This window comes from Dryobates pubescens, chromosome 7 (genome assembly GCF_014839835.1).
Source record: "Dryobates pubescens isolate bDryPub1 chromosome 7, bDryPub1.pri, whole genome shotgun sequence".
NCBI classification, from domain to species: domain Eukaryota; kingdom Metazoa; phylum Chordata; class Aves; order Piciformes; family Picidae; genus Dryobates; species Dryobates pubescens.
In genome coordinates this window covers 27,049,257-27,073,942 of record NC_071618.1, presented here as the reverse complement: position 1 = coordinate 27,073,942, position 24,686 = coordinate 27,049,257, and the positions used below count along the sequence as shown (strand labels likewise).

General features: G+C 38.2%; 1 protein-coding gene across 1 annotated transcript in view; it reads left to right on the top strand.

Moving 5' to 3' along the window:
- Positions 1-24,686, top strand: part of UCHL3 (ubiquitin C-terminal hydrolase L3) — a 48,181-nt gene that overhangs the window by 16,024 nt on the left and 7,471 nt on the right. The window contains exon 7 of the mRNA XM_054163128.1: positions 24,490-24,565. Within this exon, the coding sequence (XP_054019103.1) occupies positions 24,490-24,565 (76 nt within the window). The remainder of the gene's footprint in view (positions 1-24,489; positions 24,566-24,686) is intronic.

Sequence of the window (24,686 nt, the reverse complement as noted above, 5' to 3'; positions counted from 1 at the left end):
GGAGAACGTGAAGCAGTCCTTTCTGTTCCCCTTGCCCCACCATCTGGCACTGAAAATTAAGATAATTGTTTAAACTATTTCTATGTAGGTGGTACTTTGTGATGTTGTCTGGAAAAATAAAAACCAAATACAAAAACAAAACCACTCCTTCTTCTTAATCTGAGTTGAATATTTAAAGAAGAAACATCAGAACGAATTAATGGTTTACTTCCTTTTCTATGTGAAGGACTCTCAAAATTCTTACCTGTTTTCTTTACAAATGGCTCCTTTTCTAGATATTCTTGGCAAGCCCAGTAAGAGAAAGGTTATGGAGATTGTTCCCACAAATTGGTGAAGACTGAATCTTTTCCTAACATTCCTATGAAAGAAAAAAACCCCTCCTCAGTTGTTTTGATGTACTGTGGTGTGGTGGGTTAACGACCATTCTGAAAACAAAAAACAAAGCAGGGTGGAGGGCTTGCGGGTGCTTTGCCCTCCCTGCAGGGCGTTTTCCCTCTGGGAAAGTGAGTCTGTTCCGCTCCCTGCTCCCTGCCCAGCTAGGGTATAAAAAGCAGGGCATTGTAGCTATTAGCTCTCCTTTTGGCTCCTGCCTCCCCTAGATGAGAGCTGCTGCAGCTGCTTTCCTGCTCCTGTGCTATGTGGTCGGGCCTGATCCTTCTCCCTGCTGCCTCCATGCCTCTTCAGAGAGAGAGACAGGTTTTGTATTATTCTTTTTTGTCCCCTCCCATCCATCCTTGTTCCTTGCCCTTGTAAACCTTATTGTTTTATATATATATATATATATAGTTTAAAGAAAACTCCTTATCTTTCTACTTCCAAGCTGACTCCAAATTATTGTTGTTTGGATTTGCTCCTTCCTTTTTTTCCCCCTCTCTGTTGGGAGGGAGGAAGGGGGTGTGGGGGAGAGATTCTCAGCCTTGCCCCCATCTGAGCTCTTAACTCCCAGTTAAGGCTTAAACCATCATGATTTTTGGCGTTTGTCTATGCATTTTTCTGGCAGAAATTATGGGATGATTGGGAAAGAAAATGCAAGGACTTTATAGGTCCTGAGAGTCTTTGTAAAGATTCAGAAAGTATCTAAGTGATGATGGAATCTCCTATTAAGGGACAGCTAAGTTCCTAAACTTCCACAAATTTATTTCCTGATCAAGGGGACCACAATGCAACAGATTAAAAATTGTGTGGAAAGATGAAGATTTAATAATAAACATTTACAAGATTCTCTTAGAAACCAAAGTAAACATAAATACTGAATAGGTACTATCCTTGCCAAAGATTTAATTATTCCATTCTGCATAATTGAATATCTGGAAGTAATGCTATGCAAATGTTCTTTACACTAGTAAAGTAACTTTTTCCTGTCCTTTTGTTTCCAAAGTTGAAATAACATAATCACTGACTACATGTTCTAGGGATCATATAGAATAGAATTAACTGGGTTGGAAAAGACCTTTGAGATCATGAAGTCCAACCTATCACCCAACACCATCTAATCAACTAAACCAAGGCAATGAGCGCCCCATCCAGTCTCTTCTTAAATACCTCCAGTGATGGTGACTCCACCACCTCCCTGGGCAGCACACTCCAATGGCCGATCACTCTCTCCATAAAGAACTTCTTCCTAACATCCAGCCTAAACCTGCCCTGGTGCAGCTTGAGACTGTGTCCTCTTGTTCTGGTTGGTGCTGGTTGCCTGGGAGACGAGACCAACCCCCACCTAGCTACAACCTCCCTTCAGGTAGTTGTAGAGAGCAATAATGTCTCCTCTGAGCCTCCTCTTCTCCAGGCTAAGCAACGCCAGCTCCCTCAGCCTCTCCTCATAGGGCTTGTGCTCCAGACCTCTCACCAGCTTTGTTGCCCTTCTCTGGACACCTTCCAGCATCTCAACATCTTTCCTAAACTGAGGGGCCCATTTTTCAGAGTAGTTCTGGTATATCAACCAAAAAGGGAAGAAATAAGGTATCTTACTGGAACATCTAATTGCCTGAAGATCCTGTCCTACTGTAGTGTAGTTAAATTGGCAGCAAGGCCTTCCCTTTCGTCTGTACAGGAGGAATTGCCTTAAAGCACATTTCTTTTTAAGCAAAACAAAATCTGAAATGTAAATATGCTGAGAAGTATAACGGAGGGTTAGCATGAGTTAATCTCCTAGTCTTTTTCCTTCCGATGGTAGATTTGAATTGTTGTGTGCCACTTCATATAGTAGTGAAGGGACTGATAAATAGCATAGTCTTGAAGATGCTGAAGTTAGCATGTACAGGTCGTACAAGGATGTTGACTTGTTCTGCAGGTTAAGCTTATCATGTCTAACACCTTTTAGAGCAAGGGAGAAGAGAATCCCATTCTTCCTGCAAATCCATAATTGTAACAACTACTTCCCTGACAACTTAAGCTTCCTTTCAGTGCACTGGAAAGGAACATGTTTGTCTTCCAGTGACTCTGGGGATTTTGTTTCCTTCCCCAGCCTCTACCAACAAGGGCATTTTGCAAAGAAGTTATTCCTTTGAATAAAGTGGCCCATAGAGTTGCTTAATGATAGTAAGTGTTGTATCTTTGCAAGAAAAAGGTCCTTTCCAGGTCTCCTCCAGAATTAAAAATTAAGAAAATGAGCAGGCTTGCTCTTTTGGGATGATTAACTTGGCTTGTGTGCTTCCTAAGAATAGCCTGCTCTGTGGGTAGTTTTGTCCCTTTGATTGGTGCTGCATACAGCCATCCACTCAAATTCTTCTGAAAATGTTGCTTAAGATCAAGGGTATTAAGCAGAGAAGCTTAGAGAAGTGGGAGGTATGGCAGTTGGCCTTGTTGATTTGGTTAACAAACTATGTAACTGCAGTCAAGATGCTATTCTTTCCCTCCCCCGTGCACAAACACACCACCACACCATAGATAAGTATTTTGAGATAATAGTACCATTTTCTGGAATCTTGAGGCGTGAAGGTTTAAAAATAGCAAAGAATGCAGACAAATTCTCTTCTGATTTTATTTCCTCTTTATTCCCTGGAGCTCTAATTTCTCAGATATTTGAGGATTCAGCCGTCAATGCTTCTAAGTAAAGCCTTTACTTGATTGCTTCTTGACAGTCTTGCTAAGTCATCTCAGTGGCTGATTGGCTGCTTTTGTTTCAGTTCTGTGTATGTTTCAAACCTTGATATAAAGCAACTCTATCTAGAAACAAAAGGCTATGAGTAACACAGTAAAGCAATGCTGTCTTTCTATTACCTATATATTTAATCTATTCATCTTATCCAGTGGCTAGGATTTGTTTCTGGTTTAGAGTAGTCTGTACTAATATTATTTTAACTTCTTATGCTTTTTAAGAAAGGTTGTATTTGGGGGAAAAAAAGTTATCTGACAAGATATTACTTGTATAACTGTAGTACTAGCAGACTGCTAGATTGTGCATTTCAGTTAGTGATTGCTGGAAGAGAAGAATTATGATGGTCATTTTGCTCCTGGGATTTAGCGTTAATGTGTGGTCTCTTTAGATGAAGCATTAAGATGAATTGCTAAGAAAACAGATTGAGGCTAAGAGCTATGGAGCATTGTACCTTGATGGGTTCTTTAGCAGACTTCTCAAGTTTGATAGCTGTGATTATTCCCCCTAGTTTCAAAAGAAAAGAAAAAGACTGTGCCTAGCTATTTTATATAACTTTTGCTATTGCGTTTAAAACCTTTACAAGCCATCTATAGACTGGATTAGAATTGAGTATTTGGGGGGAGGCTTTGTTGTATAAAAATGTACAAAGTTTTTATTAAATGTAGAAAAGCTTTTAGTTCTTTCAAAGAGACTAAATTTTAAGAGGGTAAACAGTTTTCACTTTTCTAATTCATTTCAGGTCTGTAAATTAAAAGGATTGTAATTTTTAGCATAACCTTAAGGACAGGTATTGGAGCAAGTTTGATTCAAGTTCATTAAGACTACCAGATTATGTGGCTCCATGGCTCACTTGTTTGCTACAGTAAAATAAATATATAAAAGATGGGTGCTTCTATGGGTAAAAAAAATGTAAGTCTGAGTAAAATTACTTTAATAGAAAGCAGTAAGGTCTGGGAGTAATTCCACAGGAGAAGCATGGTGTTGGTTTCAGAGCTTACAAGGGTAGTTTGATTCTGGTCCCATGTTCCAGTACCATAATGAGGACAATTAATGTAAGACTCTTGTAACAGTCTTTCCATTAAACTTTATGGTGCTGAAGCTTACACTTTCTCAAGTCACAGGTATTTCATATCCAAAGCTGCCAAAAAAGGGATCTAGGGTCTTTACAGCAAAGTTTCATGGATCCAGCTCTCTCCCCTTTCTATGTGATAGTTCCTGAAAGGCAGCTGTTGCTGAGACTAGAGTAGTTAATGGTTACTCAGGATCCTCTGTATTCTTTCATGAGTTTTCTGCTGAGCATACACTTTTGATTATGATATCTAAGATGTCTGAAGATGTGGAAAATATAACCTGCTTGTTTCAAAACTGCACACATTTAAGCTGGTCCTCACATTGTTGCTTCATAATGAACAGTGTTGGAGTTTTCATATTAATTTTGTCTGTATGTGTTGGGGTTTAGGTTTTTGGGGTTGGTTTAGGTTTTTGGGGTTGTTCAGGTTTTCTGGGTTTGGTTTGGTTGGTTGGTTTTGGCTTGGGATTGTTAGTTTTTACACACACACCCCCTTTAAATTTTTGCACCTTCCTGCACCTCCTTTTGCAGTTCCTGAACTGCTGAAACTCTGTGCTACCACATATTTTAACATTTCTGATACTCTTTTAACAACAACAAAGAAAAAACCCCAACAAGCCAAACTAAAAAGCACAGATAAAACAAAAAACACTCCACTCCGCCCTTCAAAAATAAGAAAAGACAGGTTTTGGATGTGAGTGTGTCCTCATTACTTGTCTATTCTACAGTGGTCATTAACGAAGTTATGGCAGAATCTGATGGAGGAAAAATAGCAATTAATAGCACCAATTAAGCTTGTGTTTATGTCTAGCTTTTTCTAGTATTGCTATCCTGGGTTGCTTTCTTTCAAAGCAATCATAATTATATGGATCAGACAGTCTGAGGGGAATTGTTTTGAAAACAGGAAAACATGTCAAATACTTGTGACTTCTAGGTTGAGAGGCTTTCGCAAACCAAATAGCCCTTTTGAATTTGGAACTGGGAAAGAAACTTATTTTGTATCCTGTCTACCCATTTTCATTAATAATGAGAGGTTTCCATATAGTCTTCTGAGAGAGTAGGAAAGGAGAAGAATGTGAAAGCACACTTGCTGTAGAAATTGTTTGACTCAACAATGATATGCTATGGTAGCTTGATGGAGTCTGCATTGACCTTTTTAAGATGTGAATAGCAAGATATTTTTGTTTTCTTCTCATTACTGACATCCGTATCCACTACTTTGCAGCTATGCTTCATTATAGCTCAATTCTACAGTAAGGAAAATGGCAAACTCTTACCATATGAAGTACTTAAAAAAAACACCCCAATATTAATTGGCCTTTAGTAAACAAACTATATCTAGAAGGTCATCTGTACTGAATTTCTGCATTTCTGAAGTCTTTGACATGCTTAATTCTTGTTTGAGTATTTTCTTCTGGTGATAGTATCTGCAGTTTTAGCCATCCATCTGTGTGTAGCTGGAAAAATAATTCTGCATTGTCAGATGACCTACAAAATCTTCAGCCTTCCATTAGCTTTCCAAACAGCTTTTTGAAACTGCTCATCCTATAGCCTTGTAGGAACTAATGCTGACACAGAGGTGTTAGAAGCACACAGCTGGAAAGAGAGGAGAAGGTTTAACAAAGTAGACTTTTTATCAGCTTTTGCTGCTGTGAACAGCAAATACTCAAATAGTTGTGGTGTTAAGTAATTCGCAGTCTGTTTGTGTGATATCAAGGTATGGCCAACCGCTGACACGTGGCTTTCCATATCACTTTTTCTTACAAAGTTAAAATGGTAGAGTAAATTTTTTATGTCTTGTGGTATTTGCAGCATATGGAAGCACTTTGGGTTTTGAGGGTGATTTTATTTTTTTTTTTTTGTATGGGGGAGTTTCAGCATGGTTTATGCATTACAGTTTAGCAGAATGTGATTTGAGGGTTTTGAGAAGTTTGCTTCTTTAAATGTTACTGTGGCATAGCTCACAATAATGTTTCATTCAAGCAAATAAATACAAGCGAAATGGCCCCTCGAAATACCTGTGTTAGGTATTGGTTGGAGAATAATAAAAGCTTTTTATTTTGTTCATAGCCTAAATTCTTAGGAGCTCTCAGATTCCTGGCTTTTCTTTTCTTTTTCTTAGAAGCTATTGAGAAAGTCCAACTAAATGAAGCTTAACCTACAGTGCTTAGTATCTAGTTATTCTGGAAGAGAGGCTAAAACAGAACTGGAATATAAAATACATCAACTATTTCAGGGAGCACAGATTATACTGCTTTTGGTTTTGTGATTCTTCTTCTTCAGTTTTTTTAGTACACTTCATACATCTATATCCCAACTGACAGCTTAGGCTACTAGAGCTACATGTTGGGCTTAAGTGAGGCTCAGAACTGAGCAGACTGAAGTGCTGCATCTGAGCTGCCATTTTAAATGAAAGCAACATTCTTGCACCTCATTAATCTTTATAAAACATACTGATAGTGGAAAAAATAGTGTTTGAGAATTAAAACTGATGTTTGGTTCTTATCAGTATAAAAGTCACAAGGACTAGTCACAGATGTTCATTAAAAAGTTAAATACATGCATCACTGTGTTTACTTAGGTATACTTTTTGTTCTCAAGTATGATCAGGAATATTTTTAACATGAATTGAAGTTGGCAGCCACTAAAAAAGCTACCACAGCTTGACTTCTTCCTTAACTCAAACCATAACTGCAAACTGTAGTCTGTAAACTGCAATGTGCTGTGAGAATTATAATCTTGCTTGGAATGCGCTAAGTTAGACTTTGATCACAGTAACAGTCGTTAACGTTGGCAAGAACCAAGGAGAGTCAATGCGCTCTGTTCTCAACTGCTATAAAACTTGAACTTTCAAAGATCTCTGATTCCCTGAGGCATTACAATTTATTGTTAGAGAAAAAAAATCATAAAGGAGCTTCCTTTTCACTTCTGCCAAGAACCTATGGTTGGATTTTTTTGTAAGTAGTGCATATTCCTCGGTGTTTCTTCTGAATAATCCATAGTCTTGTAAAGAACATTTGCATCCTGCGAGAATATAAAATCAATCACATAACTGTTTCTAAGATTATTTTGTGTTTAGCTTAGCATTACAGAACAGGCATGTAACCTCTTCTACAAAGACAGTGAAGTTGCCTAAAAAATGTTAGTGATCGCTTTGTATCTTTTACAGCTTATGCAGTAGAAGTGTAAAAATGAGCTTACTAGAGCCATGTGAATTATTCTGAAATTATACTTGATTAGTGCTTGACTCATAGCATTGCCCTTCTATTTAACATGTCCGTGTTTCAGAGACATGCATCAATCTGATTTTTATGCTGAGAAAATGACTAATAAGGTATTAATAAGGTGTTAATACAGTATTGCTCTGTATTGCTATTCTGGGTCATATGCTTCACTGTAAAATCTATATGAAGGAACTCTGATTCCCAGGATGAAACAGAGCTATAGAGGCTATTCGCACCCATAAAGCAGCCCATGAATTTAAATAACAAGAATAATAAGAGATATGTAACGAGTCAAAGTAACAAAACAAAACATTTCTACAGTTGTGCATCCAACATCTCTACCAACCAACTGCCATAAGTTTGTCTTGTTCTGGTTTTGTTGCTTTGTTGCCTTTTGTCTTTTTTACTTTATTTTTTTTCCATCTCTTCAATCCATAACACTTCCAATGCTACTCTTGCACTGACTGTGTAAGAGACCCTAAGAAGCAGGCTTCAGCCATGTGTTTGCATTTTAGCAGGCTGATTGTGTCAGGTGATGGCTGAGTTTTCACTCCAGCCTCAAGCAAAAGAGGCTCATTTGTCTCTCAGTTTTGTTGTTTTGCTTTGTTTTTTATTTGGGGGGAGGTGGTGGTGGGTTTTGTTGGGGGTTTTTGTTTTTTTCTTTTAATCCAACCACTAAATTCTTTGGGGAAAAAATTATTATAGGAACTTACAATCCTTAAGACTGACAACATTTTATTAGTACAGCTGAATCTAGACAGTGTGCTAAAACTGCTCAGAGAATTACGTTGCATCAACCAACTTTGCTCAAGGAAGCAAAAATGTGGTAATTGAGCATGCAATGCTGTCAACTTAAGGAGAAAAAAAAAAAGCCTTGCAGAAAAAAAAAAATTGAAAAAATGAAGTTCATTTAGGTTTTGCAAAGCTCCCTAACCTTTGGAATTTTCTTTCTTTTATAATTACACTAATTTTTGATCACAGAAGTCACCATTGTGATAATCTAGCTTGACTTGTGCCTAACATAGACCATAGAACTTAGATTTATGTCTTTAGAGAAAGATGAATGATCACTGAAAGATGAATGATCACTAGTTTCAGAAATATTTTTATGGGTGCACTGATCTTGCCATTTTTCTTGCCTTCAAGCTCTGTCTTTACCCTTATGTCTAGCAAAGTAATACTCTCAAGATACTGATCACTCTTAATCATGGATTAAACTACCATGGAGAATATTGGAAAGATTATTTTTGGTTTTCTACCAGCTGCAGAAACACTACTTAAACTTAGTAGTTGATCAGCTAGCAGATGTAGCCCAAATCAGTTAAACAACTGTCATTTTGGTTTTAATACATATTAATGCTGATAACTTGTAATGTTGAAAAAGCGAGTGTGGAGTGGAGTTCATGAACCTTTACTTCCTAAGAATGTTGTGCAGGCTTTTGTTGCATGTAAGGAACTTCTAGTTAGGAATAAGGCTTTTCTTGCAGTTGAAATATTCATGTCAGTCATTTGTGTGAATTCTGTGGTTGGAGATGAGCTCATGAAGCAGCTTCCTTTGTCAAATTCCTCTTCCCTGTCTGGATGCTTATCTTATAAAAGTTTGAAGGAACTTAATGTCTATCAAGATTTTACCACCACCATCCAAACAGACTTGAAATGCCGATAAAAGATTAAAAAACACTTGTGAAGGAGGGAGGAAGAAGAGGATTTTTTTTCCAGACAGTGTGATGCATACATTTAATTTGCATGCAAAAAAAACTAACACTAAGCTTAATGACTTCTAAGGAGGTAAAACAATATTACACTCTGAACTCTTCATACAGACCCTTTAAAACATCGTGTTTAATTCACTAAGGAGCAATTACTTCAAAAAAACCCAAACAACTACTTCAAAAGGTAGTGGGGAAAAATGACAGATATTAATTACATATTAAATATCTTCTCTGAATATAATCTAGAGGCTAAAATAACTCTCATATTGCCCATTTGGCTGGAAAGTTGCACTTTTTATTATAATTTTAACCTTATCCCATCTTTACTGCAGGGCTTACTGTACAGGAACTGTTCAATGAGGCCACAGACACGTAGTGTATCGGGAGGAGTTGGTGCAGTCTCATGCACAACTCCACAGAGTAGATGTGGCAGGACCTTTGAGCCCACGGTTGTACATATGAAACAAAGACTGGGCCTTAAAGAATTGTATCTCCTGTTTCCCAGATTTCCATTGATGTTGGTGTATGTAGTTAAAGTTCTTTAATGTCCTAGTGCAACTGGCATTTCTTTCTACACAGTGACACGACCTCAAAATGAAGTAAAGAGAGCCCCAGTCCCAGCATAGTTGGCCAGCTGCTAGACAGGGAAGCTTTCTTGAAGGTGGCATGGGCTTGAACTTTTCACTCAGAGGATGCCCTGAACTTGAGCTTTGAGAGAGATTAATTTTTGTAACCACTACAAAGTTAATCAGTAATAAATACTTCTTAGGAAGAAATGGTCATGCAACCCCAGATACTGCTGTCCTGTCAGGTCTCTCATTAGATGCGGACTTGAGATGCTTGCTGGATTGGGTCCCCCCAAGCAAGATGAGCAGACAGATCCCCATCAGGTTTTTAGCATGGAGCTACTCAGCACTAATAAACTTCTGCACTTCTAGGTATGTGCAAAAGCAGAGCTCCCTTGATGCCTGACAAACTTTATGGACATTTCCTTTAGCTTTTAGATTCAATGTCTCTAGACAGTTATATATAGAAATTAATTTTGGATTGAGGCAGATAGCTGCCTAAATGTTGTTGTTGTTTTTTAATCTATTCCATGAAGCTTTTAGCTTGCTTATGATTAATTTATGATTTTTTCTGCATCACAAACCACAAAAAATGTGCTTCCTGGTTTATATGGAAATAACATTAAATTCTAGTTCAGAAGTTTTGCTTTACCACTTCAGATATCTGACCTGCAACTTTGAGCACAGAAGTACACTCCTGTGATCTTTCAATCTTGTGAAGTTTGTCTAATTCTCTCTTCCTCAGTTTCTAGCTGTGTGTCTTGTTTGAATAAGTGTCTCAAGCTATGATTTGTCTCCCACATTTTAAATTAAGTGAAATGTGTGAACTTGTATCTTTTATTTGGAGATGTTTATTTAACATTAGTTTCATGTTAATATTGACATGTTATTCTGTTTTGAATTAATATTCAGTTGAAAACAACTTCACGTGAAGCATCTTAATTTGTTCTTATTAAAGCAATGCATGGAATTTTTTAGCAATTGCAACTTTGTTAATTAGAAATAATCCAGTGTTAACTTTGGTTTTTCAGAATCCCTATATACTGTCTGTCAAAATTTCAGTCTTTCAAATACAAAAGTATATTTTCAGTGGGGAGAAAGTTTCTTTTTGTCTTGGTTAATCTCCCTAAGGGACCCACTAGTACAGGAAATAAAGGATTAAAAGGTTCAATTAATGCAATTTAAAATGAGGACAATAATGCCCTAGTAATATTAAAATATTAGTTGCCTTGAATTGCATTCTAGGTTGTGGATTCAATTTTGAGAACTCAAAAAGTATTTTCTGGTCTCATAACATTCAAGCAAGGGGTATTTTTAATATATTCTTACTGTTTTAACAATAGGATAGAGCTGGGGCTCTTTAGCTTAGAGAAAAGGAGACTTGAGAGGTGACCTCATCAATGTTTATGAATACGTAAAGGATGAGTCCCGAGAGGATGGAACCAGGCTCTTCTTGGTGGTGCCCAATGACGATGGGTGGAAGTTGAGGCATAGGAAGTTCTATGTATGTTTGAGGAAAAAAATTTTCACTGTGAAGGTGACAGAGCACTGCAACAGGCTCCCCAGGGAGGTTTTGGAGTCTCTCTCTCTCTGGAGATAGTCAAAACTCACCTGGATGCATTCCTGTGTAATCTGCTGTAGGTGATCCTGCTCTGGCAGGGGGATTGGTCTAGATGATCTTTTGAGGTTTGTCAAAGGAATATATAATATTTCCTTTATTATAAACAATATGACAATATTAATAAAAATATTAATAACCTTTATTAATATGAAAAATGCCAAAACATACCAAAAGGTTTGATGTACAGTTAGAATATATTTGCAATGGGAATGTACAGTATTTGGGCAACTACAACAGTTTAACTATTTTATGCAAACCAGGAGGAATATAACAGATAGAGGATACCCCAGGAGCGAAATGGCTCTTGACTGCAGTGGGGGAGAGACTCAACAAGAACTGTTATGCCAAAGAGGCAGTGAATTAATTACTCACAGCTGGTTGTACCCAGGTAGGGAGTGCTGCTGCTGTGTATTAGAGGCTTTGGGGTGCTCATGCCAGGCTCAGCTGGTTGCCGTCAGGAATGCCATATGGTCTTTGATGACTAGTCTGTCCTCAGCAGATGGCAGGCTGTTAATGACATTATTGCAGTGGGCACTTGCTTTGTCCTGGGGAAACTGAGGCACGGCAAAATCCTGGTCACAAAGGAAAGCAGGCTTGGCTCCGACTCCTAAGCTTGTGGCTTCTCTCATAGCTTGCAGCGTGTAAGCTCATGGCTTTATCCCAGGCTCTGGACCAGGCAACTTGTGGCTGTGCAACTCTAGGCAGTTTCAAGCCAGACAAGGTCCAAGCAGGTTTAAGCATGCAAGGCTTCAGCAAGGCTGAGCAATGCTAAGCAAGGCTTGAGCAAGGCAAAAGTAAGGCACAGGCAACTAGAAATCAGCCTGTATATAAATCTTGCCTGAGATGGATTGGACCGATAGAGCATGAAACCAGCACATAACTACCCAATGGGACGGGGTTCTGCCAGGCTGTGGCCAGAACACATGCCCTTACCATACATACAGGTTTGTTTACCAGACACGCATGGTCCTGTCCCTTTTGTTCTTTTTCCTGTGTTACCCTGGCTTTCTGCAGGAAGGAGGGGAAGAGGGGGACCATGTCTAAACTAGACCTTAGTGTCTCTCTGGGTTGGTGCTGGGGCTGTTTGGCCCTACCATGACAAGGTCCCTTCTATCCCCTGAAATTCTGTGATATTAGCCCAGAAAAAAAAAGAAAAGTGCAACAGTAAGATCAGTAGAAATGAAGAACTGTGGCAAAAATGGTAAAAAACCCAAAACTTTATTAAAAAAAAAAATTGTTTTTCTGGTCATCACTCTACTGATAAATGCATATTAAATTTGGAGTTCTAAGTCTTATTAATGACTTCATAGTATTTATACTAGGATTCCTAAAAGATAGGGTTGGTTTTTTTTAAGAGCTGAAGTTCAACTACTTTGAGTCAAAGCCATAGCAAATTCCTACTTTCAACAAATTTCTCAGTTTCACTCTTTTAAACTGTTTTAAAATAACAGTTATTGTATTGCAGACTCTAGGAAGAGTAACAGTCTTGTCTGGTTTGATAGCAGCAGCTTATAAAATCATAAAACACAACATAGTTTGTGAACTGTCTAGTCAGCAAAGCTCTTAAATTTCTGCCCCCCCCCCCCAGGTTCTAATCTTACAAATTGCTCCCTCCAGAGAGAGGTTTGTGGACTATGAGGACTTCCAGTAGTGCTTTATCAGTCATATTTTGGAATTTTCTTAGGCAAGCTGAGAGTAAATTGTTTTGAAAGACATCCAATATATTACCTAAATGTAAACTGTCTCATTCTAAATCAGTTCTTTTTGTGAAGAATTTGAAAAAACCCCAATAGTTCAGATAAACTATAATAGCCATTAAACTCTTGCAAGCTGCTCTGACTCCTTGAAGTACTGTCATACATACATACATAGAATAAACCAGGTTGGAAGAGACCTTCAAGATCATTGCGTCCAACCCATCAACCAATCCAACACCACCTAAACAACTAACCCACAGCACCAAGCACCCCATCAAGTCTTCTCCTGAAAACCTCCAGTGATGGCGACTCCACCACCTCCCCGGGCAGCACATTCCAATGGGCAATCACTCTCTCTGTATAGAACTTTTTCCTAATATCCAGCCTGAACCTCCCCTGGCACAGCCTGAGACTGTGTCCTCTTGTTCTGGTACTGGCTGCCAGGGAGAAGAGACCAACATCCGTCTGTCTACAACCTCCCTTCAGGTAGTTGTAGAGAGTAATAAGGTCACCCCTGAGTCTCCTCCAGGTTAAGCAACCCCAGCTCCCTCAGCCTCTCCTCGTAGGGCTTGTGTTCCAAACCCCTCACCAACTTTCTTGCTCTTCTTTGGACTCGTTCCAGCAAGTCAGCATCCTTCCTAAACTGAGGGGCCCAGAACTGTCATTGCTAAATTCTTCTTTCTTCATATAGTTACATTTTGGGGCTGGAGGTTTTCAGGGTTTTGCCCTCTTTTATGTGGAGCTGTTCAGATGTAGGAGTGGATCAGAACACTTGAGAATCAGAAGCTAATAGAAAAAACAAACAAACAAACAAACAAAACCCAGCAACAGGGGAAAAGGGGGGAAAAAAAAAGGATGGAAAACAAACAAAACCCATCACAAAACAAACAAGCCAAAAAATACACAACAAGACAAATCTGCAGAAAACTTTATTTTCATGGACCGATTGCGACTTGATAACACTCCGTACTTATCTGAGCTCTACAGTTTCTACTGTACTGGATGCTTGTTCTTCATTAAGAACTCCTATTCCTGTCTTTGTTCATTAAGGTCAGCAGTATGGGACCAGAAAGATGCAATTCATTGTCCTACTGTTGATAGGAAAAAGAAAACAAAGTAAAATTGAGTGGGAAAGAAGACGAATTTCTTCAAACCAATACAAAGAAAGTAAATGTTTTTTTACTGGCACTTGCACATTGATTAAAAAGAGTGAAAATTATTTTTTTGAGAGAAGTTATTCTAATGCTCAGTGTTTGAAGTCTCCTAGAATCATTCTGCTAAGTGCATAATGTGTGATGTACCTTAAGGAACTAAAGTTTCTGTGATGCTTGCTTAACTAATGGATTCACAAGTAGCAGGCAGGTCTCTGTGGAGATAAGTGGGGTATTCTTAATGAGTATGTTTGTTAGTGAGGCTCTGTCAGGGTTGGTTCGAAGACCTGTACTGTTAAGCAACTTCTGTCAGTGATGTGGAAGATAACAAAAAAATAGACCCCCAAACCTACAAGCAGTGTAAAAAGATCAGGAGGTAGTAAGGCACAAGACACACAGGACAATCTGATTGCCCTTTAGATTAGCTTCAGAAAAGGAGTATTTTTCTGAGGTTGAATAAATGCTGTGTAATTAGCACAAAAGATGTAGTTTGTTTCCTGACAGATGATGAGGGGTTCTCTGAAAGAGAAGATGACATTAGGGATTCTTATATTCACTGAAAGGAGAAAATGATGGTGAATGGCAAGCTAAAAGTGAGCCCCTGGTTTGCCAGCATGGCCAGATGAACTACCGTAATCCTTTTTGCCATGTCCATATCATCCATTAAGCGGGACTACAAAGGTTGCCTGTTCATTTACCACTAATGTATTTGCTAAACTGTATGAATGCATTACTTGCTGTCTCTCTAGCTCTAGACAATGGATTGAAATTTTGCTTTGCACTGATTTATTTCAGTAGTAAAACAAAAAAAAAGAATTACTAAGCTTGAATGTTTGTGTTCTGTGAGTATATTCTGATTCAAACAAAACTGGTCCTGTGGCCTGTGTGGGACAGAAGATCGAAACTAAATCATCACAATGGTCCTTTCTGGTCGTAATATATTTACTGTAACTGTCAGTTGCAGCTGAGAGTCATTTTTAATACTTCTGTGGTCTTTCTTCTAATAGTAACAATTTGAATGGTTTAACATAGTCCTACTGCTTCCACGGATACTAAAGGGACCCTGAGTGTTAATGGCAATACTGCCACTGGCCTGCTATTTTAGAAGAATAGGTGAAAAACTTAGGAAGTTGCATACCTCACCACGGTAAGCTTCCTTTTTCCTTTGCTTTCCTTTCATGTTATACATGGAACAGTAAAAAAACCTCTTGAGTTCTGTTACAGTACTTACTTGATCCATTTAAAATCCCAAATTAGCACAACCTATCTTTCCCAAATTATCAAAGAACTGTTGCTTACAGTTTCTGTAGTTGTAGACAAAACTGATTACTATGTGTTCTTAATTATTCCTTCCATGAGATGATACTTAAATATCCTTCCTCCTCACTTTGGAACACTCTATCTCTTTGTATGATCCACTTACCTTGTGTTCACGTTATGAAGTTCACTGGGTGTGAATAACCTCTAGCTTACCTGGTCATAAACTTCAAATTTGGACCATGTCTTTGCTTATTTTCATAATTTTTTTTGGTCTTCTCACTCAAACTCAACACATCCTCGGTTATCTGATTTGATCACTTAAAGGACACTGTAATAAATAGCAGACGTCTTTGCAGTTGCGTTTTAGGTGTGTTACTTCAGGTTTAAGTGGGCTAAGTATGTTCTTTTTTAATGTTTATGTAGTCGTCATCGTCCTCGCTGTCTTCACCACCATCCTCATCGCAGCCTCAGGTTAGCCACAGCAGAACGAAGGCTTCACCATTGTGTCACTCTGCATCCCTCTCCTGGGCCAAACGTAATCATGTAGGTCCTGCAAAGGCTACCAGTCCGTCAATCCGTCTTCGTCGTTGGCGGCCCTTGATACGCTTTCCATCTGTTGGGCTTCATTCTGTTGTAAGTGTAGTCCATCTTCAGTCTTTTCTTACTCTGGCATTGCTGGCCTTCTGCCATGTAACTTTGGTCTTTGAGGCATCATTTTTTGTTGGGGTCTTTTCTCAACCATTCTTAGGATTTCTTTCTTCCTTTTAATTTTCTTTTTCCTTCCCCCATATCAGACAGCAAAAGTCATCACTTCATGTTTCGCTGTCCAGGTATTTCTGATTCAATACACGTGCCAAATCATTTTCAAAGCATAGATGAAGTTTGCCCTTCATGAAGTGGCCTTTTTTTCCCCCCCCATAAGCTCCACATCCAGCCTTGTCTTTTCACCTCATCTTCATGATCTTTCTTTTGGATGTGCTAAACCAAAGGGCTTCTAATTCTTTGTCACATTATATTATTTCTTCTGCTTGAGACCTGGTTTATGTTCTCATATCCTAAACCTAGTCTCCCTTTCTTTCATTCTTGCTTAGTGTGGTCCCTCAGTATTTCTGTAATGATGAAATGTTCCTGTTATCCCAAGGGGCTGGCTTACTTTTGAACTTGACATCTGTTTCTTTGTCCAGTTTGTAGACATACATTCTAGTTGAAGGTGAAGACATTATAACGAGAAAAGCTTGTCACCAGATACCATGCTTTGCACTTTTTCCCTTCTTCACTCACTCTTGAAAATGTAGAAAATAAAATACATGCACAAAATAGCCAGTATTTCTAAACTGTCCTGTGATCACTGTGAAAAAGTAGTTCAGTGGTATTTCATCCACCTTTTAAGGAATGCTTGCACTTCCAGTACATACCTAAAAAATTAAAGTCTTGATGTGTAGAGGTGAATGGTCTTTAAATGTAAACCTGGGGCAATGATTTTGTTTTTATCATTCTTTGGTAATGACCACATTTCCCCTGTGTTACTAGAAATTTTCATGTGAGCTATGTGGATATTTTACTGAGGTGAAATAACTATTCTGGGTGGAAATAATTTCCTTCTTCATACATATCTGTCTTTCCAGGTGTGGAAATCTTTCTTAACATTTTATTTCTATTAAAAATCAGTGTCAAAATGCTTCCATTTCTTTAGAGTTTTTATATTTGTATCCTGATAAATATCTCAAGACGAGATCTTTTTCCAGACTTCTCTCTGTGTGAATAATAATTGCTATTACTAAGTTTCCAACTTTCTTGTAATGTTCAGAGCTATGAAACATTCTTGATGTTACCACTTGGAGCTTGTTAAATACCTTGGGATTTGAGGAGGCATAGGGTTAAGTTCTCCTCAAATTATGCTTCTTCCCCCCAGTTTAATAGTTATGCAATTAACATTGGCAAGCCTCTGACATTTTACCTGGGGACTTTCTTTGTTTGTTTAGGAGAACTTGAAAAATTGCATGTCATACTTCTGTAATTTGAAGCTAGAATCTTCTCTGAATTTGACCTATATAAACTGCTTGTTAACAAAAGACTTAAGGAGGAAGACTTGACCTTGAATTTGCATACCTAGAACAAAAATATTAAGGGACCATGAGCTTACTTCAGCACTAAATAAAACATGACTTAGCTAAAGATGGACATTATAGCATAATCTATTGTGATTATACTAGAAAACCATAGCTGGTAAGTTGAGAGGTCTGTGTACTTCAGTAAATTTACAAAAATAACTCCTCATCCATTAGCAAAGAGCATTTGCTTTGAAGATGTTTAAAAAACTAATAAATTTTTAAAAAGTGACCTTCAGTACAACTGCATCTGGCAAAACAGAAGCTTGGCACTAAAAGTAGCTTTAAAATACTGCTCATTAATTTCTTGGAGACCCTGACTGTCTCTGACCAATTAAAATTAAGTCACCTATGCAAAGATTTAGCACTGAATACAATACAGTCTGATGTTTATTGGTAACTCTGTTCTTGGTTTTTCACTTTTGTATAGCATACTTTTCCAAACAGATGCAAGAACACACCAACTACATGTAAATTAGTTTAACATGCAAAAAAAAAAAAAAAAAGACAGCAATTTAGGCATTAGAGCTGTGTCTGTTGGCTTGGTAGTAAGTACTACCTTGTCTTTCAAGTTTTGTCATGTCATTTCCTGTTAACAGTTATTATTAGTATAGCTCTGATCGTGCTGTTGGATGTACACAGAGACAGTTTTGTATTAAAATGTTCTAGTAAGAAATCTGTGCACTTAAATTTAAGGAAGGGAGGAAACATCCTGTATATTGTGTTTAAAGTACAGTTGAACTTTTTTGTAGTTCTGAGTACATTTCTACTACTTAAACACTGAAAGATGGAAAACAGTCTCAAATTTAAGAGAGAAAGTCTCAATGATGAATATTCATGCTCATTAAATAAACCCCTTTTTCTTATGTGAAAACTTGCCTTAACTCTTGTGGTGGATTGTCTTCAGCTGGACACAAGATGCCCACCACAATGATCTGCCATTGCCCTCTTCAGCAGGAGGAAGGTGGAGAAAATAAGATGGGGGGCAAAAAAACCCTTGGTGGTCAAAATAAACTTAATAAAGCAAAAGCAAAGGACATGTGCAGAAGCAAAGCAAAACAAAATATTTGTCTGCTTCCTATCAGCAGCTGGTGTCCAGCCTCTTCCTGGGAAGTAGGGCTTCAGTACATGTAGCAGTTGCTCCAGAAGACAAACATCCTAACAAATGCCCCCTACACCCACTCCATTCTCTTAGCTTTTATTGTGAAGCAAATGTGATATGGTATAGGCTCAGTTTGGTTTAGCTGTGGTGGCTTTGGTTCTCTTCCAAGATCTTGCTCACTCAAAGCCTACTGGTGAGAGAGTGATGTTGGAAAGCCAGCCTTGATGCTGTGCCAGCACTGCTCAGCAGTAACCAAACCACTGGTGTATTATGAACAGTGCTCTAACTACCAATACAAAGCACAGCACTGAGAGGCCTGCTGTGGAGAAAATTAACTCCATTTCAGACAGACCCAGTACAGTAGGTCTCCAGATGAGTTAAGAACATATAATAGCAAAAAAAGAACATTTCAAAATACTGTCCTATGAAAACCACTGAAACTGCAGTAGATGTTGTAACTATTTAAGCTATAGGTAACAGCATGCTTCATTAGTAATGTTAATTTTTCCTTAATTCTTATAATCATCATGTAGGCTTCCAGCTCATCTGTTGTTCTGGTGTTTCTGCTTACCTTAGGATCATTATGCTGTCTTTTATAAGTCAAGCTAGTATCTTAATTCATTTTTCTTTCCTGCGCTTCTCAAGCTGGAAAACATGGGTTTGATTTTTCTCCCCTTTACTTTGTGTCAGACTAAACTTCATCTTCTTTTAAAAGAAACACCCCCTCTTGTTTATGTTAGGATCTAAAGGGAGATGCATGTTTGTACAAATATTCTGTATCCAGATACTCTGGTCATTGATCCCCGAATTTCATCTACTTGCTTGACATCCTCCCATTCATAATTGGGTGCTACTGACCTGCAGCTTGGAATCGTGCCTCACCTGAAACTTCCATATCCTAGCTATAGTTGGGGATGTAGAGTTAATAAGCTTGAGACAGCTTGTCTACCATAACAGCATGGTAGAAAAATGCGTAAGCCATAGCAAAGGAACTTCTTGTCCATTCTTGGGTCAGCATTCAAGACCGTCCTTCAGCACTTTTCTTACAGAAATTCTTTTTCAGTATTCTGGACAAGGGATACCTTAATCTAAACTAAAGCATGTATGTCCCCACTGTGAATCTCAGCATTTGAAATACTGTGAACTCACTGCAGTATATTGAACATGAGATGTCACAATTCTGTGAGAATGAGCCAGAAGTAACCTTGCTGAAACTTGTGATCGTCATTCCAGTGGTCTTTGTTTTAATTGTAGTATTTTAACCAGGATTCAAATGCCTTTTACAGGCCTACGCAATACATCTGCCCAAGCATGTTTCACGCTTCAAAATGTAAATCACAGATGCCTGATCTACCAAATAGCAATTGCATCACTTTTTCCCCTTAAATTGTTTTTTTAATCCAAACCATACCTAATGTTCTGTTGTGTAAACTTCATTTTTTTATAATATTTTTCTTTAGCTTCTTGTAACTCCTTCTGAATGAAACTGTACAGTTAAAACACCCAGGTTTTTCCTTCTCTTAGACTTCAGTTGCTTCTCTTGTGATACTTCAATTGGATGCATCGAAAACTTCTTATTCCTCAAGGTTCTGCAAAATTGTCTTTCCATTATCAGTTGGAGGTTTAGGCTGGATGTTAGGAGAAAGTTCTATACAGAGAGAGTGATTGCCCATTGGAATGGGCTGCCTGGGGAGGTGGTGGAGTCACCATCATTGGAGGTGTTCAGGAGGAGACTTGAGAGGGTGCTTGGTCTGGTCTGGTCTAGTCTAGTCTAGTCTTACAGAACATGACAGACTCTTGATGCCAGTTTCTTGACTTAACACGTGGTGTTTTCAACTTTGCCAGTCACTACCTATAATGCATAGTATTCTACTACACTGGTCTGTGATGCCTGTTGCTTCACTCCTTTCTCTCCAGAGCTCTAGTGTAAGGAAATAATAATACAAGATTTAGTTGGAAGTATTTAAGATCTATTACATGACATCGAACCTGTTTTTTTCACATTGTGGTCTTTGATAAACAACTTTTAAGCAGGATGCAGTAAGGATTTGTTTAGTATGTCCACAAGAACAAGGCAAAGTGTGGTGTTTTTTTCTCAGTTGTATGTTTGTCCCAGAAATGCAGTTTTGAGAAAAAGAAACTAGTTGCACATGAAATTTGATGAAAAAAAATTGTTCTGAGTTATTAACATTTAAAGAAAGAAAGACTTCAAATGCATGAAAATTGCATACTGACTTTTGAATTGAGATAATGGTCCAGGTGCATTAGCAAGATAAACTGTAGGTGATGAAAACATACTTCATTAGACTAGCTGATGTGACTGGACAAACAGTGACGTAGGGGTGTGCCACCTGAATTTCTGAAGGTTAGTGCAACAGCAAGAAAGGAGACTGTTGTAGTTCATGAGGGCAGGGCAGCATGCAGTGGTGCAAGGTAAATCAAGGGATTCCTCAGTGCAACATGAGGGAGTAGGAAGAGTTATCATTTGTGCAGTCAAAACTTTGGGAAGTACTATTTTAAAATTACTTATGGGCAGTCTGCTAATGACAAACCAAGGAAGAAATGTAGAGGTGCTGTTTTGCTAACATGAACTAATGGGTATTGACCTTAGACAATCAATTAAATTTGGCTTCTCACAGCGGTCAGCAGTTGTTTATTATTTATTATTATTATTTAATTTGAATGCCCATGTTAGCAGAGAAGGAGGTAAAATCCTCTGGTCGTTTAGGTGCTTTTACTGTGGTATCCAGAATTGGAGGGCATGACAACCGTGGCTGTCACTTTCATGTCTGAGGCTGGGAATTCATGAAGATACACCGTATTTTTACCATCGAGCATTACCTAAATACCTTGAGATGTTCTCAGAACCACCACCTCTAGCACTAACCTTTTTGCAGTTCCAAATCAATTTCAAGTCTACTGAAAATATATTTTTCAGATTTTTTTTTTCTTTTGAAGAGATAAAATTGAAAAAATTACCTGCACTAGCCCAGACTACAGAAACATTTCTTAGACTAAGGTTGAAATGGTAACATAACCTTCTGTAAGCTACCCAAGATGCTGTCGTTTGTTCTGTTCTGTATGGGAAAGAAATGTATACTTTCTTCACTTTACAGCTCTTCAAAAGACTTGGAAAGTGTCTTGAATCCCATAGGTTAGTTACAAATCCTCATTAGACAACCATCTTATTTGGACCCCCATGTTCTTCCTTGTCCTTCATACATGCAGTCATTCAACTCTGCTATCACCTTTTGCACACTGAGTGGGCTTCTAAGTGAAGCAAATCTAAAGGAACAAATCGTCTCAACACTTCACTGATGTCCAAGTTTCTTGTCAAAGACCACAGCAGAGAAGAGAAATTCCTCTGTAATTGTACTTAAAATTCTACCTAGTAACGAACATGCTTCTTAAAGCTATATTATCTTGTAAGCATTCATACAAACTATTAGAAGCTGAAAATTTGGCTGAAGGTAGAGCTTTTCAAGGAGACCACAAAAGACATCTCCCAGAAGCTGACATTCCCCCTCCTTTCTATTCCTTTGAAATTGAAAAGCTTATGATATTAGAATTTCTAGAGCTTCCCAGTGAAATAGAAATTGACCTGACTGGGCTTCTTTTCATGTGTGCATCTGTCTGTCTGTGTGCACAGGCAGTGGATGTTTTTTCTTTCCCGAAGGAGGGGTGGGGAGATTTGAATCAGATTCATTATGTTAGGAAAGTTTTCAATCCAGTTACTTGTTTACCTAAGTCATAAACAATAGATTCTTATAATATAACATAATTGTCTGTCAAAAATTATTGAAATGCTGGTGTTTTTTTTTTCAAGAAAGGTAACAGGTTTACTTCATAGTAATTTTGCTATGTGCATTATATGAAAAGAAGTTGTAAGGGAAGGTAATTGTCCATGTTAGGACATGTGGTAGAAACTTCAGTAATGGCATGGCACTTTTTCTCTCTTTCTGAGGCTGAGGAATTAAAAAATGTGAGAAACAATATTTCTCATGGGTTGTGGCACTAGCACAATGAAAGCATGTTATTTAGATTAGGCACGTACAAAAACTCAGCAGGATTCTATAGGAATCTGTCTCCAAGTAAACTCTAGGAGAAGTTAATCATACTTTTTTATGGCTTCCCTATCTGTCTTCTAGCTGTATATAGACTCAGCATTCCAATCATGCCAAGTGTGTCTCTCTATAGAAAAGGCATTAGAAGAAGCCTGCAAAGAACACACCCCTCAACATGTCAAAGGGGCAACTATAGTTTGTTCTAAATGAACACCTCAAAGTTGTCTGAAGCAGTGATACTTTGAGTTCTTTCAGTTAATGGCAATTTGAGCTCAGGTAGCATATGTTCAGAAGCAAGCTTTTAGATGCTGAGCCATTTCCTTCCTCAAGTGAGACTAACTGGCAGTGGTCTTTCCCCTTACCTTGGAAGTCCTGAAGACCAGATTTACTAGTTGGTAGGTTTAACTGTTCAGCAAGCATCCATAAAATGCCTTCAAAGATAATTAAGTGGCAATGTGTATTATGGCAAGAACTCTCAGGTTTGCCTGCCTGCATGCTTGTAGCCCAACAGTTTAAATACCTGTAAAAAAAGCAAAAACCAGTTTATCAATAAGAATAGCAATAAGCCATTAGTTGTCTTGTCTGGTTTTTCAGGAAGCTCCAGAAACCTGTGGCCCTTGTAAGTTTACAACTGAGTTGGCCCAATTCTTGTGGCTGCTTCTTTTCCTAGGCCTTGGCTCTCTTTGACCTTCTTCAAAACCACATTTTCAAAGACAATTCACTTATGCAGTGGGGGGAAAAGACTCCTTGGAGTTCTGGTGGAAAGATCCTCTCCTCCCTTTCATACCTGCCTCATTTTCAGTTGCAGGAATGTTCTTTCTCAATTTTAAGCCCTCTGAAACAGAGGTGAAACAGGGTATTTCTGCCCTTTGTGCTTTAACTGGCTAACAGTAATAATGAGATGGAAGAAATTTCCATGAAATACATGCTCACAGAAGTCAGATTCTTCATAACTTAAGGAAAAACAAGGTGCTTTTTGCCATTCCCTCAAACAGTATCTTCTTGACTTGTGGATTGAGGCTCAGATGCAGGCTGGAAAGACTGATGAAGAAGGCTATCAATTGCTGTTGAATGAACAGTGGTGATGCATCTTTTGGTTTGGAAGTTCAGGCCCCTCTGCTTAGTGGATGCTGGGAATGTGTGCTGGCAGAGCGCTGTGCTGTTCATGCCCTATTTTCTTCTGAAAAAAACTTTTCCTTGCTGTAGTTGGCAACACAGTACTAGGTTAGATGAATCTTTACAGCTCTAATGGAAATGCCACATGGAAATTGCAGTCTAGGCACCTCTAGTTATTTTCTGTCCTCGCCGCCTAAGGTGTGCAAACAGTATTTCAGCTGCTCCTGAGGAGGGGACAGGTTAACTGTACTATATATGGCTTATGAAAAGAAAAAATATTTCAACAAGGTGAATATTTTTGGCTTCAAAATACTGCAGGTTGAGAGTTCAGTTCTGTTTGGCATGGGAGATGATTTTAGTGAAGGAGTTGCTATAATACCTATTTTTAATATTAATGCATTTGAGCTTCTCCTAATTCAGTAATGAAAAATAAAGCTTTTATGTAGATCTATAATTGGAAATACTTCCAGATACTTCACTGAAAGGATTCTTACTGATCTGTACATTGCAGAAAGCTGCTTTATATTCCAAAATGTTCTGCAGTCTGACTTGTGCCTTTCTGTATAGATCCAAATGTGCTTCTCAGTTGAGATTCCTCTTGGCTAGGTATTTTGTGTATTACGATGATATGTTCTCATTAACCACATTGTGTGAAGAGTGTTTTGTGAACATGATTTCTTTTTGTTTTGTTTTGTCTTGCAGGCACCAAGTATAGATGAAAAAGTAGATCTTCACTTTATTGCATTAGTTAATGTAGGTGGTCATCTCTATGAATTGGGTAAGAACACTTTTTGTCTGCTCTCTCCGTTTGTTTGAAACAAATGCAAGTAAGTAATGTTAACTATCAAAGTTAGAGAGAGATTACTTGAGGTAATACAGGGCTTAGGTTCTTTTTAACC